The sequence below is a fragment of the Acipenser ruthenus genome, chromosome 13 (genome assembly GCF_902713425.1).
Source record: "Acipenser ruthenus chromosome 13, fAciRut3.2 maternal haplotype, whole genome shotgun sequence".
Classification (NCBI taxonomy): Eukaryota; Metazoa; Chordata; class Actinopteri; order Acipenseriformes; family Acipenseridae; genus Acipenser; species Acipenser ruthenus.
The window spans coordinates 3409518-3429812 of record NC_081201.1 but is presented as its reverse complement, the minus strand read 5'-3'; the positions used below and the strand labels follow the sequence as shown (position 1 = coordinate 3429812).

General features: G+C 38.7%; 1 protein-coding gene across 6 annotated transcripts in view; it reads left to right on the top strand.

The window, feature by feature from the left end:
* Positions 1-17772, top strand: part of LOC117417956 (protein ELFN1-like) — a 172906-nt gene extending 155134 nt beyond the window's left edge. For all 6 annotated transcript variants that reach the window (XM_059035451.1, XM_034030399.3, XM_059035453.1 and 3 more), the window contains one exon: positions 11715-17772. In XM_059035451.1, coding sequence (XP_058891434.1) covers positions 12162-14561 — 2400 coding nt within the window. In that variant the 5' untranslated portion in view covers positions 11715-12161 and the 3' untranslated portion in view covers positions 14562-17772. The remainder of the gene's footprint in view (positions 1-11714) is intronic.
* The last annotated feature ends 2523 nt before the right edge of the window (positions 17773-20295 follow it).

Below are 20295 nucleotides of genomic sequence, written 5' to 3'. Positions count from 1 at the left end.
CAGTTTAGTGCAACTGTGGAAATAATGACATAGCAAGATGTAGCCTATTGAATTACAGTTACAATGTGCGTATAATGTGCTTTCTTACAACTCGACTGTCACTTACTATATTTGAAAGTGTGACAGAGTTTTAATAGAATGTTGGAAAACACAAGTTACGGTAGGGAGTCTTCTATCTGTACTTCCTAGTGGCTTGACTGGTCCATTTTTTAAGAATGCACAAGGGGGAAAAAAAGTAGTTGTTGCTACTCTGATCAAGACGGATGCAATGAACAGAGCAATGTTGTACCAGTTCTAAAGATTTTAAGCTTTTATTTTGCTAAAGGGGGGAAAAAAAGTTGTTCACTTTTTGAATGTCCCAGCAGCAATTTATAAAAGCATGGAACCCTTGTGCCTAGTTCTTACATGGAGGAGAATTGGATAACATCCTCCAGCTTAAAAGCATGCCTGCGCTGCCGGATTGCAGAGTGGGTTTAACTGACAAGTCAAGGGGAACCTCAAGGCCTCGAGCAGTCCAATCATGTTGATGGTCAGCTCTGGGAAAAGTGCGATTTGTGTCAGTGACTCAAAATATACCGTAACCAGTACTTAGAGAACCATAAACTGTAAAAAAAAAAAAAAGAAAAAGACATCCCAAGTGTTCTTGTGGGACATTACAAGCCTGGAGGGCATAGAAACAGGCATACAACCTATTGTCTGTTCTGCTGCAGACCAGCTCCAGTACATCATATACTGGAAACAGTGCCAGTGTCTTACTATGACCCAATGTAACCACCTCTTAAGTTGTGCAAGTAGTATATTTGTTCTTTATGCATGCTTGTTAACTCGTGCTATTGTTGCTACTTTGATCAAGACGGCTACAATGAACAGAGCAGTGTTGTAGCAGTTCTAAAGATTTTAAGATTTTGCTGAAGGGAATTGATAAAAAAAAAAAAAAAGACAACTTAGATTATGTTGTTAGCTCAAGGATTAATGTGTACAGGTATGGTGCAATCTTATAAATTATATATCAATGGATATTGTATAAAATATATTTTTGTAATTCCCCCATAATTTGTCACACAATAATTGGGATTACAACAGTAAATAGCATCAGGCTTTACTCAGACTTGAGGCATCACTAATGGGCACATGGCAAACTTGTACTGTCTGAGTGTCTCTGTAAAGCTTTGGCAAAGTGCTTCAATCATGACTGTTCATTCTCAGTTCTCCCATTGCAGAGATTACGAATTGTGCAAAATACTGTGATGGGTTTGTGTACGAAACTGCAAACGTCTAACTAACATCATCCAGGTCTCCAGATATAAAAACATTGTCCTAATTCTGCAGTATAACTGTTCTCGTTTTACACAGGAGTGCTTTAATAAATATTGGATTTTCTTTGACCTGTAAGGAGTTTACTTAATAGCTTTGTCAGTCTGCGTCATTTTTGGTCCTCAGCCATGAGCTTACAGCTGCTTCATGGAAATGTGAAGTCAGGTATAGGTAAACTCCAGAAGCATATATTCACAAAGGAGTTCTCTTACCTCGTCTGTGCTGTTACAGGTTTGCTTTGTCATGCATTATTAATTTGTTTCTTAAAACAGCTGTCTGCTGCAGTTAAAAAAAAAAATTGCAAAAGTACTCCAGTTTTTGATGCAACCTTCCTTGTCTGTTGTACACAGCCAAACCCAGTGTGTTCCTGCTTCTTAAAGAACCTGGCAACATACATATCTGTTCATTCACAGATTGTTTTAGTAGATCTGTCATCCTTCTTTTGTAAGGGATAAAATCTAGGTCAGCGAAACAAAACACAACTTAATCCACACTGCTCCACTATGTTTGATCTCCTTTCTCTGTATGATCATATTGCTGTATATTATTCTAAGGCTTTATGAGGCTTAGAATATTTTAAACCACTTTATAAATCTACAATGGCCCAGTCTGTCCAGTTTGCCCATTACTTACAGCACTTGACAACTGACCTCTAGAAGAATTTACACAATGGATATTTTCTTCTTCACAGCCTGGAGACGGACTATTCTCTTTAGGCCAAAATGAGTTAATGACCCGTGTAAATGTTTCATGGGCAGACGTCCAGTTTTTCCAATTATTTTAGATTAAAAACATCGGCACTCATTTATTTTAGCGTATGCTGCTTTTTAGCCAGGACCCACTGCTTATCTGCGCCTGATTACAAATTTATGATTTTAATATATCACTTTAATCACACACTTGCACAACTCAGTCTCTCTCTCTCTCTCTCTCTCTCTCTCTCTCTCTCTCGTTCATTCAGGTTTGCACAGCAATCTTTCATTCTGTGACAAACAGACTGCAGCTCGTCTAAATCAGCAGTAGGCAAGACAGAAACTTATTTTATTTTCAGCAGGACAGTCTTTTCAGCTCCTGGCCCATAAATTTGGTCTGCGGCAAAAATTATTCATTTGGAGTTCTAACAAAATAAATAAATAATGAGGAGTATTATGATATTGCTGTAACCTGAAGACTTTTTCTACAGTGATTTGAGTTAGCCAGTGACCCAACAGCTTTTTTGTTAATATTGTTATGGAGAGCTGCTTTCTTTTTATTAACCCTCAATGTTTATGTTTACTTGACAGAGGAACCAACGGAGTTATTTGAAAATGGAAAGTTATTTTAAATAGAAATTGCATAAATATGTACTGTACCGAGATGACATTTGTGCACAGTAACACTGTTTACCTCTAAAACTAGGCAGACTGAAGCAGAAGGGGCTTACTGAATTTGTTGCTGCACTAGGATTTCATATGTGATCTTTTTGACCAGGTAGTGCAGAGGGCTAATTCATTAGCTTGTCATCACTTTTACCTCTGTACGACAAATTCTGGGGATCTCAATCTAATCTCCATTGCGCATTCACACACATCACAAAAACCTTGCTTGTCCATATTTGTCAGTCTCTTGCTCCAAGCATTATCCATGTTTGTAGAAATTGTTTAGTGGTTTGCATCCTTTTACCAGACATGTACTTTGCCTTGCCTTACTTCCTTAACATCGTTGAACTGATTTTTTCATATATTGGTCACTACAGCACCTGTGATAGCAGGCTCTGCATCGTATCTGTGTGAAGTGTTAACACAGTCCCACATGTGAATTTCTTGTTGCTTTGGTGCTTTCTGCAAGCGGTTCTGTGATGTGCACTCATGTACACCAGAGACCAGACTCAGACTGTCTGAACTGATTCCACTGCAGACCCACACAGATGTTTGATCAGGATCTTTTTTTTTTGATGTGTCATCCACTGAGCCAGAGCTCCCCCAATGGGTCTACGCAAAGCAATATTTATCCCTGCTAATGCGATAAAAGTATTAATGGGTCACACAATCAATCAAAGGTAGGACAACAGATGCTGTTCTTATTAATGCTCCAAGCGGGATCACACATCAAATATGATTTTCAGTAGCCCATCAATTATGTGTCTGTCAAATATGTCCCTATTACATTGTGCCTGTTATATGGTCATACTTTCTTGAACTCCAATTCAGACTGATATATTGACTTCATGACCTTTTTGAAACATTGCTATTCATGAAAGTGAGGTGAGACGTACCTGTGCTGGCCATGTGGGCACAAAGTGAATAAACTAAACCTAATATCCATGCATAGTCAAACGTAGTTACTGTATACTTGAAAAGCGTTATGTGGGCACCTTATCACATGATCATTTGCAGAAGGCTGTTTGGGAATGGAGTTATGCTTCATTTCAAGGTTACCATGGAGACCACTGGTATATAGACTGCATGTGTTTGAATTACAAATCTATTTTTCTATGGTTTAGTTGCTTAGCGATCATCTCACAGTTTACATTCAAATGACATTTGAATTTTTTTACACTAGCTCCATCTTTCTGCAGTTATTCTGTCTGCTTATTATCAGCTGTACATTGACAGCAACATGAAACAATACAAAAAAAAATACCATCCTTAGCCGCTTTTACATTCTGGACTATATTATCTTGTCTTTACACAATTAAACACTGTATTGATGTTTAACAAACTCCCACGCACAGAAAATGTACCAGGCTGTGCATTCTCCCATTATCTATCTGAAATGCAGCCCATGCCTTTTAAGACCTTCCTTTGTTCTCTCCTTTCAGATGGCAGCAGAAGACAAATTGTAATTGGCTACTGCTTCTGTCAATCACATAGCCTTTACCTTGTGAGCTTAGACACCACCCTCTCGCTTCAATAAGGATTCCAACTCCATAAAATAACAGCATTTTCAAAGTACAGCTGTGGCCAAACGGTTTGCATCGCCTAAAATTCTAGAATTGAGACATTATTTAAAAGATATATAACAATTTAGACATTTTATTTAACATCATGTAATCAAAGACACTACAAAATGATATCACTAAAGTCTACCGGAAGCCATAATAGTAGTACAGTCTTTCAGGTTAGATTTCGAAATGTCACATTTTTCAGTTTTGTCAATTTTTCTCGTTAAGAATATGGAAAACTACAATACGGTATGTAATTCAATATGTTAACGTAACATTATTCAGCAAGTTTCTTTTGACTTTATGAAGAAAATTTTTTAATTATATAGGGTGATGCAACATTTTTGGCCATAGCTGTATGTTTCAAAACAGTACCAGATGCCTATCAGTTTTGGTTAAAAAAATAATATATTTCTATACATTTCTGAAGTACTGTTACTACACATACCGTTACTACACATTACAGTACTTCATATTATTCATAACACCCACAAAGATGCAGTTATAGTTTTCCAAAATACAGTTGTGGTAGGCTAGCATTGTATTTTAATTTCATTCACTTAGATTGAATTGTGTTCAGTTTTCATTCCTCATTGCACAAACACTAATCATAAGTTGAGATTTTCTGTAACATCATCTTATGTTTAACTTTTTTGCAGTATTCTTCTCCCACTGGTAATCCAGCACATCTGGTCTGTATCCTGCTATTATCCACCAGTGCTTTATGTTTTTTTTCTTCATTTAATGAATGAGATTCTGTTTTCTTTTTTTGTTGTTCCTTTTAATGTAGTGCTACAGAAAGGCGATACATTTACAGCACCTGGTGCTTAAAACAGGCACACGCCAACTACTAAATAGATGTATGAGCATAATCATCTGTGACCGCACGTTGGTGCCATTTGCCATGTTAGACAGACAACTTTCTAGTTACAATTATATTCACGTACCATACTTGGTGGAGGGATGATGTTTGATCTGAAGTTGAGGGGGGGGGTCTTTATCTTTTATAGAAAATCCCAAACATTCGGTACAGTCTGCTTCAAGCAAAGACAGAAAAACTGCTTCAGCAATTAAGGCTGTCATTCGTTAATGAGAGCACTGGAATTATGTGCCCCTAGGTTTAGAATTATAGAGAATGCTATAAGAAGAAAAACACAATTCTCCTAGAAAAATACTGAGGCATAAATAAAGGCTCATAATTCACTTTTTAAGATCCAATTTGGTAATTGACCCATATCATTTTTTTCCCTGGACTGATCCTAGTTGTATGTTTAATTCAAAACTAACAAGGTTCATGTCTCCCACGCTGGACCTCTCCTCTGACAGAGGAGCCAATATAAAAAAATACAAGTGTTTAAATTTATACAGGCTTCCCTCATTCTCAAATCCATATTCACTTCACTTCATCAGTGCTGTTTTGCCTGAAGCATTATTCTGAAATCAATAAATGATTAAATGATTAAATTCATACATACCCAGTATGGAAGAGCATATAAATACAATTGTTTGTTTTCTTTTATCTTAAAAAATTTTAAAAATAAGAAAAAGAACGTTCTTGAGGCCCACAAGAAGAACGCGTCTCTTTAAACCTAGATTTGTTTGAGATGTCTGGACTTCTTGCTGCAACTTGCAATGAACTCTAGATAGTGATGCATGTTGATATGCACCTCAATCACCCCTATTGATTGAGCACTGACACCAGAGAAAAATAATGGCACACAATATATATACAGACGTGCTCAAATTTGTTGGTACCCCTCCACAAAAAACGAAGAATGCAAAATTTTCTCTGAAATAACTTGAAACTGACAAAAGTAATTGGCATCCACCCTTGTTTATTCCATATTTAATAGAAATCAGACTTTGCTTTTGATTTTTTATTCAACATAATATTGTAAATAATAAAACAAATGAAAATGGCATGGACAAAAATGATGGGACCGCCAACCTAATATTTTGTTGCACATCCTTTAAAGGCAATCACTGCAATCAAACGTTTTTTGTAGCTCTCAATAAGACTTCTGCACCTGTTAACAGGTAGTTTGGCCCACTCTTCCTGAGCAAACTGCTCCAGCTGTCTCAGGTTTGATGGGTGCCTTCTCCCGACTGCAAGTTTCAGCTCTTTCCATAGATGTTCGATAGGATTCAGATCAGGACTCATAGAAGGCGACTTCAGAATAGTCCAATGTTTTGTTCTTATCCATTCTTGGGTGCTTTTAGCTGTGTGTTTTGGGTCATTATCCTGTTGGAGGACGCATGACCTGCGACTGAGACAGAGCTTTCTGACACTGGGCAGTACGTTTCGCTCCAGAATGCCTTGATAGTCTTGAGATTTCATTGTGCCCTGCACAGATTCAAGGCACCCTGTGCCAGGTGCAGCAAAGCAGCCCCAAAACATAACCGAGCCTCCTCCATGTTTCACTGTGGGTATGGTGTTCTTTTCTTTGAAAGCTTCATTTTTTCGTCTGTGAACTTAGAGCTGATGTGACTTGCCAAAAAGCTCCAGTTTTGACACATCTGTCCAAAGGACATTCTCCCAGAAGGATTGTGGCTTGTCAATATGCATTTTAGCAAATTCCAGTCTGGCTTTTTTATGTTTTTCTGTCAAAAGTGGAGTCCTCCTGGGTCTTCTCCATGGAGCCCACTTTCGCTCAAAAAGCGACAGATGGTGCGATCAGAAACTGACATACCTTCACCTTGGAGTTCAGCTTGTATCTCTTTGGCAGTTATCCTTGGTTCTTTTTCTACCATTCGCACTATCCTTCTGTTCAATCTGGGATCGATTTTCCTCTTGCAGCCGCGCCCAGGAAGGTTGGCTACAGTTCTATGGACCTTAAACTTCTTAATAACATTTGCAACTGTTGTCACAGGAACATCAAGCTGCTTGGAGATGGTCTTGTAGCCTTTACCTTTACCATGCTTGTCTATTATTTTCTTTCTGATCTCCTCAGACAACTCTCTCCTTTGCTTTCTCTGGTCCATGTTCAGTGTGGTGCACACAATGATACCAAACAGCACTTTTCTCCATTTAAATAGGCTGAATAACTGATTACAAGATTGGAGACATGTGTGATACTAATTAAAGAAACTAATTAGTTTGAAATATCACTATAATCCAATTATTTATTATCTTTTCTAAGGGGTACCAACAAATGTGTCCAGGCCATTTTAGAATATCTTTGTAGAATAAGCAATAATTCATCTCTTTTCACAGCTTCTTTGCTTTATTCTATGACATACCAAAGGCATGCAAGTATACATGATAAAATAGCTTTTAATTTCACACTTTTCAGGAGGAATGAAGCATTATTTCAATGAGCTGTAAGGGTACCAACAAATTTGAGCACGTCTATATATATATATATATATATATATAATATATATATATATATATATATTATGCCGTTTTTAAATAAGGTCTGAGCCACACTTGCCTCCGATCCTGGTCATGTACTGTAGCAGCCATCACAAACAGCTAGATTAGCTTTTGCTCTTCCGCTACATCTCATTAATACTGTCAATTTATTCACACATTATAAAGCAAATAGCCCGCAAATTGCAAGCCATAATGGGTCCAAATTAAACTCTGCTCCTGATAAAGTGCCTTTATTAATTCTATTACAGTGGAATATAAGCTAAGCAATTTGGATAAATAAAAAGGATAGCACAAGCCAGTTCACACTTTGAAATGCAGATGCATATATTTTAAATGCAGAGAGAAATGAGGCAACATTGTGTTTGTAAAGGTTATCTTATTAAGATGGATGATGCAATATGTTGGCTATATAAGAAGCTTCCCAAAACATTAAGCATATACAAAAACAGCCACGTTTAAATAAACAATGCGATGAAAATGTTATACCTGCAAAAATAGCCGAGATACAACAAATAAAATGAATACAATTTAATACTACTGTATGTGTTTTAATTTATAATGCTACAAATGCATGAAATAATAATCCATGCTGATGTTTTTTAGGTTATGTGATAAATAGCCATTTCTGATACTAGAGACAGGAACTATAACAAGATCTGCAATGTGGGGCACTTCATACAGTGTAACATTTTAGGTAGCCTCTGACTTGAACCATGTTGGCTGGATGAGCATTTTAAAATCTCTTAAATCTGCTATTATATTTCAGCTGTTACTCTTTGTAGGGTGCACCATTTCCAGCTGTGCAGGAGCATGAACAATTAATCCACAACTAAAGTTAAAAAGTAAGATGCTGGTTGGACTGGGGCATAGGCAAGCTTTTGTTCAGCATGGTCATACCCGATTCAGTCAATCATATTAATAAAAGTGTATTGATTTTACCTTTTTTTCACCCCTGCATACAAACATAATGTTGTTGTTTTTATCTATGATTAGTCGCAGTGCATAGTTCTTTTGTAGTTTCACAAAATGTTGAGGTTGCTGTTTTATCTGGTATACAGCTGTATTAAGGAAATCATTGGGATAAAAATTGTTATAAAAAAAGCAGTAAACCTTGCAATATAGTTAATCCCAAAAAGAATATAGCATTGTATTGCCAGACTTTTAAATCCAATGTTATTTAGCATCGTTTCATTTCTCTGAAAGGAAGAAATGCATATTAAAACTAATATGAAACAATAAGGTTAATTGCAACTCACTAAACTGCAGTAAATGTGAGTTTGGTTTGGCAAATTTATGGAGAGTGATTCTCTTTTATTGTATAGGGTTTTAATCATAAACCCCTAGGTTAGTATAAAGTTCACTACCAATGTAACAATGCTCTCAATGTAAGAGGTCAACCTTCCATCTTATTTCACTTTAATTATGGAGGTCAGTAAATACCAGGGTTCGAACCATAGCCCGCTGGGGTCACAGGTCAGCGAATCCATTGCTCCATCTGGTTTCAAACCTGAGAACTGATATGCAATCGAAACGTCAATGGAGGCCTCCAGGAAGCACGTTACATTTCCTTAAAGTACTGGAGTATAACAGAAAGACGACATGTTAATGTTAAAATGGGTTTTATTGATTGACTGGCTTTTTGAACAGTATTTAAAAATAAAAGTAACAGATTAAATTGTGTTTAGTCCCATGGGTTTGAACAAGAAGAAACTGTGCTGAGCACAATTAATTTCTTCCCTTTAAAAATGTATTTTTTAAAAAAATGCAGGCATTTAGACATACATTCATGTACCTTATCATCTAACTGTTAATTTGAACTAAGCTGTACCGACTGTGGTTATAATATGTGCTCCATGCATTTAAAGTTTGATTGTAACAAATTTGAATACTTGTTTGTTAAGACTGGTGTTTTGGTGGGGCATATTCTGACAAGTTTGTGATTTCCAGAAGAAGCTGAATGCAAACAAAAACCCGCAAATCCATCGCAGATTTTAATAAAACAGGAATGGAGGATCTCAGATTTGTAAAACCAGATTATTTGTTATATGGCAAAACAAATTGCAAACAAAACCACAGATCTCCATCCCAGGTTTTATTAAAAAAAGGGGGGATTGTAGGGGAATATGGATTAGGAGTACAGGTACTGGATTATCTGTAATAATCCAAATTGATGTTTTGGATTTAGTCTTCAAGCAAATGGATTACAGCTGGTTCACTGTTGTTTTTAGGTGCTTTATATTTTACATACTCCAGATATACTGTAAATCCAGGTAACACCTCTTTAATCAGGAGTAATAACAAGCAAGCAGCCCATGCTTGATTAGGAATATGATAAAGTGAAATACAACTGTAATTCAACAAATACATAACAAGTTTGTCTGCAGCTATTACACACTTCCATTTGCTATGGGCACTGGCTTTCCAGAATTTCACTTGCTAAGTTTAAATCATTGATTGCTCCTCACTGGGTATAAGTAAGGATTTGTGTAATGTGGTCTTATTATTGCCTGTGTGTAACATAATACACTTTGCTACTGTACACCTCCTTCAAAACAGCAGTCAAGCATGTTGTACGATATAATGTAATGAAGTGATGACAATAGGATTTAGTATATCTTAAGATGTGCCTTCTTGCATATGCCACAGATATATTTGCAAATCTGAACTTAATGCAGGTTTGCAAGGAAAGAACACCAACATCTTTCAGCTAAGTGATCGAATCACAGCATTCGTGAAGAAAATGGCTTTCTGGAATAATATTTCATGTGCAGTCTCGTGTTCTGGAAGAGGGAGACAAAACAAAATGTCTTCGAGAATTGCACTCCTATAAGTATCGCTAAGAAGTGTGCATCACGCCCCTAAGTGCTTAAATCAACTTGAAGTGCAAAAGCATCCGTGTTTTTCAGGACGTTCCACCAGTGTGTTTTCTTCATTTGCTGCTATCGCCTCAATCCTTCGCTTCAGTGTTGTTGGAGAGAGGTATGGCTCTGAGTTTATTCGGCTCAGATTCCCCACACATTAGTCTAACCATATCGACTGCAGTGGGCAAAATGAAAGTAAACCTAACCTTCTTCTGATCTTCCATCAACTTGATCAGAGAAATCTGTGAAAAATAGAACTGAATGGCCTGTGCATCCTTGATGGTAATAAAGGAATTACCAGTACCTACTATACCTCCATTCAAGTGTAATCAAATGCTAGTTTGAACTTTCATCCAGCACTCACTAATGATGTTGATGTTGATGATGATGATGTGGCACCAAGGCTCCTCGTGGGGGGTTTATTTATTATTTTATATTCTTCTGCAAAAGCATCATTACGATGTTATCCTTCAGATATAAAATTAAAGTGGGGTGTAGAAGTGTTTTCCATCAGCTCTTTTTGACAGTCTCCCGGCTGATGTAAAAAGTCCTTGCTGTTTTCTCGAACCTGTCAGTTGCTAATTGACTAGTGCCATCATCTCAATAGGAAAAGGCCACAGGGATTTTGTTGATGGTATACAAGATTTATAAGATCATACTGAATATATTAAACAGGAGGGCATACTTTCATTCACAGAGCTGCCAGTTTGAACTGGCCTATCTCCCTTTGATATTTGGTACTGACAAAAGCTATAAAATGTGAGGGATAAGGAAAGATGCACTACAGGTTAAAAAAGGGCTGGATACAGGAGCTGTTCTTTAAACAAGTGTGCATGAAGTATAAAACATTTGTACACTGTACTGTTCTGTATAATCCTATCAGTTATAATCCATTTTTGTTACCTATCTCCGTGGTATTATTCCCAGTAATGCCAACACAAGCGCATTACATGCTATTGATGAACAAAGATATTACTCAGATAAATTAGGGCCTGTCATATCAAATGCTATACAGTGGTTTTCAAATTCAGTATATTATTAACCAGTATGCTTAAATGCCATCAGTTATTTTTAATTCAAGGTACAGTTTTATATTGTACAGTACATAACACTATAATACAGTGTTTGTTTTTATTTATGTATTGAAAATGTACTATAACTTTAAAAAAAACTGTATATGTGATGTGATGAATCTGCTTTTCATTAGTCAGTTTTCTTATATATGTTATGTTTTTTGCAGGGACGCTGTGGAAAACATACATGAAAAGCAAGCAGAAAGAGAGAAACTGAAAGCGCAAGACTGATCAGAAATGTGGGCCACTAGGGAAATAAGCACAAACCAAACTGAAGCAGTGAAATATTGAAGCTCTCTCAGTGAACACCTCCACTCAGTCAACAGACAGATGTGGGAAGAAAAGCTTTCTGTACAGGCCACTTGCAAGCGCCTTTATTAATACGGTTGGGGGTACGGCTTCAGAAATTCTTCCAGCTCTTGTAATTTTTAATATAAAGAGTGTTTTCAGGACATTTATTCATCGTTGTCTAACTAGAACAAAGCAGTATTGGACTGAACAAGATTATATATATATATATATATGTATATATATATTTTCAGCCTTGGAGTTTTATAATCATTTTTTTTGCTTTGTTGTAATTCAACAAGAAAGGTACCAGTAACTAGTCTTTCATGGTTGCCGCAGGAGCACAGATGGCTTACCACGGGAGGTTAGCAATGAGTGCCCTCTGCTGGTGGGTGGCAATAGTTTCTTTCATGCAGACAGTTGGTGTCAGAGGGGACTGCTGGCTTATTGAGGGGGAAAAGGGCTTTGTGTGGCTGGCAATTTGCAGCCAGAACCAGCCACCTTACGAGTCCATCCCACAGCACATCAACACCACCATAGTTGACCTTCGACTGGACGAGAACAAAATCAAGAGCATTCACTACTCCTCCCTCAGCCGCTTCGGAAACCTGACCTTCCTGAACCTGACAAAGAATGAGATCTCCTACATTGAAGATGGTGCGTTTTCAGCCCAGTTCAACCTACAGACCCTTCAACTTGGCTTTAACAAGCTGAGGAACCTGACAGAAGGGATCCTCAGGGGTTTGAGCAAGCTGGAATACCTCTACCTCCAAGCCAACTTGATTGAGACCGTGACCCCCAATGCCTTTGGGGAGTGCCTCAACATTGAGAACATAGACCTCTCCATGAATCGGATCCAGCAGCTGGACAGCATGACCTTCGTGGGGCTGAGCAAGCTAACCACATGTCAGCTCTACACCAACCCCTTCTACTGCTCTTGCGAGTTGCTGGGCTTCCTCAAGTGGCTGTCCCAATTCCCCAACCGAACGAATGAGAGGATGCTGTGCGATTCTCCCCCCGAGTACGCCGGTTACCACCTCCTTAACCAGAACCCAGGCCACCCCAACTACCGCAATGCTTTGAGCATCCTCTCCTCTGTGTGCTCTGATGAACCTGAGGTGCCGGCCTACATCCCACCCCGCTTCATCTCCACAACCCCACCGCCACCAGAGACTCCATGTGGGCTTGAGGACTGCAACTCTGGATATGAGCCCAGTGTTCTAATAACTTTGAATACCCCTTACCCTGACCCAAGTGCTAAGCCAATTATCAAACTCATTGACGTAACCCAAACCACCGCCACCCTTGTCGTGCATATTCCTTCCCACTACAGCAAAATGTACATTCTGGTTCTGTACAACAACAGCTTTTACACAGATATCAAAAACCTAAGAAATGAGGAGCAGATCATTAAACTGGACCAATTGAAAGCCAACACTGACTACACATACTGTGTGGCTTCAATCCGCAACTCCCTGCGTTACAATCACACATGTCTCTCTCTCACCACGACTGAAAAGAGACGAGGGGAGCCTGTAGCTAACTCCTCCACCGCCACCCACTACATCATGACAATCCTAGGCTGCCTCTTCGGGATGGTCATTGTCTTAGGGGTGGTGTACTACTGCCTGCGCAAGAAAAGGCAGCAGGATGAGAAGCACAAGAAGGCATGTAGCATAAAAAAGACCATCATCGAACTCAAATATGGGGCCGAGCTGGAAAGTGGTACCATCTCCCAGCTAACCCAAAAGCAGATGATGGCTGGGGAGAGCATGCCCCGAATGCCCTACCTGCCGTCAGCTGGGGAAATGGAGCAGTACAAACACCAGGACATCAGCGAGACACCCAAAACTACCAAGGGGAATTACATTGAGGTGCGAACTGGGGAACAACAAGATCGGAGAGAGTGTGATATGTCAGTACAGGGCAACAACCAAGGGTCAGTGGCAGAGATCTCAACTATCGCAAAAGAAGTGGACAAAGTCAATCAGATCATTAACAACTGCATTGATGCTCTGAAGTCAGAGTCCACCTCCTTCCAAGGGGTGAAATCAGGGGCCGTGTCCACCGCAGAGCCCCAGCTGATGCTGATCTCAGAGCAGCCGCAGAGCAAGTCTGGCTTCCTGTCCCCTGTGTACAAGGACAGTTACCACCACCCCTTGCAGCGGCACCACAGCATGGAAGCACCTCCCAAGCGCTCCAGTACTTCCTCCAGCGGTTCTATCCGGAGTCCAAGGTCCTTTCGCTCAGAGGGGGCCTACAAGTCAGAGGCTAAGTACATAGAGAAGACTTCTCCCACGGCTGACACCATCTTGACAGTCACACCAACAGCAGCCATCCTGAGAGCAGAGGCTGAGAAAATCAGACATTACAGTGAGCACAGGCACTCGTACCCCGGCTCGCACCAGGGGGAACAACTTGAGGGCCCAGGGAGCCGCAAACCATCCATTCTGGAGCCACTCACCCGTCCCCGGCCCAGGGACCTGACCTATTCCCAGCTCTCACCCCAGTACCACAACCTCAGCTACTCCTCCAGCCCCGAGTACTCCTGCAAACCGGCACACACCATCTGGGAGCGCTTCAAACTCCACCGCAAGCGCCACAAAGAGGAGGATTACATGGCGGCCGGGCACGCATTGCGTAAAAAAGTTCAGTTCGCCAAGGATGAGGACTTGCACGACATTTTAGACTACTGGAAGGGCGTGTCAGCCCAGCACAAATCTTGATTGCTCTCAGACTTCCTTTTCCAATTTGGACCAAAATGAAAACAGAAAAAAAAATTAAATAAAAAAAAAAAAAAAAGAAAACCTCCCCAGCTATTTTTATTCAGACCAAGTTTCTGGACAATTAAAATTAAAATTAGTCTCGCATTTGTGTGTTTATGCACCAAAATTAAAAGAAATGAACTGTATAAATTGTCTTCATTTTTTTTTTTTTTTTTAAGAAAAAAAAACAAACAAACAAACACTGGAATATAATTATTTTGGTATCGCATGGCCGTGTCCTGTGACTGTGTGGATTAACTGTTGTGTACTTTGAGAGGAAAACAAAAGCAAAAACAAAAACTTGGCGCTGAACACTCTGTATTGAAGACTCTTTAACTGTGTATGTCTTTGTCAGAGGACTGCACCCACACGCACACACTTTTCTCACTCTGCATTGTAAAGTAATTATTTATCAGTGAATTCTACATACAAAACAAAAACATATATATACATACAGATACAATTTCTATATTTGCAACGTTTGCTGGAAAAAAAAAAAATTATATATATATATATATAATCACCTGTTTGTACCAGGTTTTAACCGTGGATATCAGAGACAAGTCATTTTTAATGTCTCAAATGAATGTCTCCCTGTCCTGATGGATAAAAATTGCACTGTTCAATGAAATGGTACATTCTTCTACAAAATACCCTGACTGTTATTTTTTTTTTCTGTCTACCGCCTATCTTTTGCAGAAGTCACAAATCATTCTGCACAAAACTAACAATATAGATTCATCGTCTCTGATTTAATTCTATTTTACCAAAGGGCTGTGGTAGCATGTCATTACAGGCTCTGCTCTAATTCAGACCTACAGATCTGAGGACAGATGTATCTTTTACATAATAATAATAATAATAATAATAATAATAAAAAAAAACGACAGCTTTTGTTACAAGCTGCAGTTGGGTTATTCACAGCCCACCCCTCCCCTCTCCTGTAGAATCTCATACAGTACATATCAAATTGATTTACACGCTTTTGCCTCCCAACAAAACACAAAAAATCTCACACCAAACATGCCTGTCATTTATAGGCTAAAGAAATGCTCTTAAACAAAGAACTAAGAGAGGTTACATGTTGATACAAGCAGCTGTCAATCATCCAGGTGGAATGTTAATGCTGTAATGCACCAGCTTTGAATGATCTCCCTTTGCACTGAAACACAAATCAGATCTCAGCAAAAACTTAACACCATAACCTCGTCTGGTCAGCAACAACACAATGTCATTTAAATACAGGCTTAATCGCTGCATTCAGTGAATCATTTTGCTCACCAGGGAAATACATTTTAAAGTAAGGGTGGCATCTACAGAAATGAACAAGACACAATGCAGGTTGTGTATGTCTTTAGGTTGTACTACAGATCTATGTCAGGACAAGAACACTCAAGGCAGTGACCGAGGGGTGTTTAAATTATTTCATCAAGGAACAGTGCAAGCTTCTAAATAGTATACGATGTCCCAGGAAATCAAAAGCAGCTGAGTTCCTGGGAGACTTTCAAAAGAAATAATAAATGTATCAATGTTACAGTCTGTCTATATTAGCTCTGCTGCAAGCAAATGCCTGGATGGAGAACTTGGATAAAGTGGATCATCTTTCCAATTATTGGGGAAAATGAAAAGGCGGTAGACTCTAAAAACCATGCTGAGTGGCTAGTGTTATTATGAATGGGTTCCATTCTTAGCATTCTGCTGATTCTAGACGCCAGGTACAGTACTACAGCAGTGTTTAAAACCAAGAAAACTCTCAATCCTTTTGTTTTAAACTACTGTTTAAAGTGTTCCATACATTTGATATACTTATAAAAACAAAACATACCGCTTAATTTTTTTGGGGGTGGGGGTTCTCAAAAGAGCCCCAACATGAATGACAAGAGATAAAAGTAGTCAAATGGGACCAGCACATTACTATACAGGGAGACTGGAATGAAGGAATGAACTAAGTACTGATTAAAATACCATTTTATTTATTTATGACACACTTTGAAAGCATTCCCTGCTACAAATTGATGAAAGCCATTCCCAGTGACAAAAATATACCCCTTACAACAGGGGTGTCCAAACGTTTTGCATTGTGGGCCAGATTGATTAACATGCAATGAGCGACGGGCCACACACACACACACAGCGACGGGCCATATATACACACACACTATATTATTATATTACACAATGAAAACATTTTAGATATAAATTGTTCACGCACTTATATTTAGTAAACAATGCATATTTTAAACTTCTCACCATTAATGGTTTGATTCGGATGTTTTAATTTGAGGTATGCAGCTGAGACTTGGACTTCAGTATCTGTGCGATGTCTGGAGTGCGATTTGTGGCTGAGAGTTGCATTATGTCATGTAGATGGGCATCAGTTAGATTTGATCTCAGGTGATTCTTGTTTAAAGTCATTTTAGAAAATGTTTACTCACATATATATGTTGAACCGAACAAGCTAAACATTTTTTTTGCATGTCGTCTCAAATGGAGGAAATGGGTCTTGTCCATACACTTGTAAAATTCTGCCAAAGGCAGCTCCAGGCGGCGACTGCAAAGTGTGTCATCACACTGCAGTTCAATTAGTTCTAACTGCAAGTTTTCATGTGTTTCTTCAATATTTACAGAGAAGGGGCAAGAGAAAATCTGAATCTCCTTGTCAATTGTTGAAAAGTCTTCAAAGCGTTTGTTGAACTCTGCAATTAGGGCAGATATAATCAACACATATTTCTCCATTGATTCTGAGATACGTTCATTGGGTCAATGACCGATTTTAATGATGGGAAGTGCACCGCATTGTACTCTTTTGCGTGCTTCTCAAATTTCACTGCAAATGCTTTGACCGTTGAGTGCATTTGTGAAACAATGGCGTTTTTCCCTTGGAGGCTAGTATTGCGCACATTAAGTTGCCCAGTGATGTTAACTAAAAAGCCAATGTCCGTTAACCATGCAGGATCTGTGAGGTCATTAAGAGGCTCTCTCTTTTCTCGTGAGAACTGCTGTATTTCCGATCTGAGTGAAAAAAAGCGTTTCGATGCTGAACCTCGACTAAGCCAGCGTACATCGGAATGATACATTATGTCATCATATTCAGCTTCCACTTCACTGAGGAAATTCCTGAATTGTCTATGGTTAAGTGCTCTCGACAGAATAAAATTGATTGTTTTCACAACTGTCGTCATTACATTTCCCAATTTGATCACTTTGGCACACAGAACTTCCTGATGAATTATACAATGCAGTTTAACAGCCTGACCACCTGCTTCTGAGGGTTTGTTGCAACGCATAGTTGCCATCCCATTTCGCTCACCTAGCATTGCTGGAGCACCATCTGTTATTACACCGCATAACTTGTCCAAAGGCAAGCCAAACTTTTGAAACGAAGATGACACTACTTCGAAGAGATCGGACGAATGGTATTTATTAAATACATAGTGTTTACTAATTCAGATTACCCCTTAACAAACACACACTACCCTATTAAATTATTATTAAGTAAACATCAATCACAATGTACTGGCAACTATTGCAATCAGGCTTCAAGGGCAACACTTGAAAAACTTGGTATAATTCTCCTTCCTGTTTCAAAGTGGAAAAGATGCTTGCTTAAAAGGCTTGGAACAAGAAGATATAGAATTTTAAATCAAAACAAAACTTTTCTTGAGGGAAAACTTCTGTTCAATGATAACAGCGGTGCTTCATGCAAAAGCAGGGATCTGAACAGTGAAAAGTGAGTAATTTAAAGTAGAGAATACACTGACTCCAGCAGAATTGAAACACTAAACATTTCACTCTCAGTATCACAAAAATTATATATATATATATATATATATATATATATATATATATATATATATATATATATATATATATATATATACACATGCTCAAATTTGTTGGTACCCTTACAGCTCATTGAAATAATGCTTCATTCCTCCTGAAAAGTGATGAAATTAAAAGCTATTTTATCATGTATACTTGCATGCCTTTGGTATGTCATAGAGTAAAGCAAAGAAGCTGTGAAAAGAGGTGAATTATTGCTTATTCTACAAAGATATTCTAAAATGGCCTGGACACATTTGTTGGTACCCCTTAGAAAAGATAATAAATAATTGGATTATAGTGATATTTCAAACTAATCAGTTTCTTTAATTAGTATCACACATGTCTCCAATCTTGTAATCAGTCATTCAGCCTATTTAAATGGAGAAAAGTAGTCACTGTGCTGTTTGGTATCATTGTGTGCACCACACTGAACATGGACCAGAGAAAGCAAAGGAGAGAGTTGTCTGAGGAGATCAGAAAGAAAATAATAGACAGGCATGGTAAAGGTAAAGGCTACAAGACCATCTCCAAGCAGCTTGATGTTCCTGTGACAACAGTTGCAAATATTACTAAGAAGTTTAAGGTCCATGGAACTGTAGCCAACCTCCCTGTGCGCGGCCGCAAGAGGAAAATTGACACCAGATTGAACAGAAGGATAGTGCGAATGGTAGAAAAAGAGATACAAGCTGAACTCCAAGGTGAAGGTACGTCAGTTTCTGATCGCACCATCCGTCGCTTTTTGAGCGAAAGTGGGCTCCATGGAAGACGACCCAGGAGGACTCCACTTTTGAAAGAAAAACATAAAAAAGCCAGACTGGAATTTGCTAAAATGCATATTGACAAGCCACAATCCTTCTGGGAGAATGTCCTTTGGACAGATGAGTCAAAACTGGAGCTTTTTGGCAAGTCACATCAGCTCTATGTTCACAGATGAAAAAATGAAGCTTTCAAAGAAAAGAACACCATACCTACAGTGAAACATGGAGGAGGCTCGGTTATGTTTTGGGGCTGCTTTGCTGCGCCTGGCACAGGGTGCCTTGAATCTGTGCAGGGCACAATGAAATCTCAAGACTATCAAGGCATTCTGGAGCGAAACGTACTGCCCAGTGTCAGAAAGCTCTGTCTCAGTCGCAGGTCATAGGTCCTCCAACAGGATAATGACCCAAAACACACAGCTAAAAGCACCCAAGAATGGATAAGAACAAAACATTGGACTATTCTGAAGTGGCCTTCTATGAGTCCTGATCTGAATCCTATCGAACATCTATGGAAAGAGCTGAAACTTGCAGTTGGGAGAAGGCACCCATCAAACCTGAGACAGCTGGAGCAGTTTGCTCAGGAAGAGTGGGCCAAACTACCTGTTAACAGGTGCAGAAGTCTCATTGAGAGCTACAGAAAACGTTTGATTGCAGTGATTGCCTCTAAAGGTTGTGCAACAAAATATTAGGTTAGCGGTCCCATCATTTTTGTCCATGCCATTTTCATTAGTTTTATTATTTACAATATTATGTTGAATAAAAACAATGGTGGATGCCAATTACTTTTGTCAGTTTCAAGTTATTTCAGAGAAAATTGTGCATTCTTCGTTTTTTGTGGAGGGGTACCAACAAATTTGAGCACGTCTGTATATATATATTCATTCCCTTTTGCTGTGAGTGTCGAGCGTAAAGTGGAAATCTGATAAACTGAGAGGCAGCTAAAAAGTTTGGTTATCTATTAAAATGTGTTCAATTTTGAGCTATCCTTTTAACTGGAAGAATAGCAAGAAATGAAAAGCACCAGAACAGTAATCCTCTCCTCCAGTGAGTTTGCGATGCATACAAGATTTTTTTTTTGCCCATTTAAAAAACACCAGTTTTTCTTTAAGCAT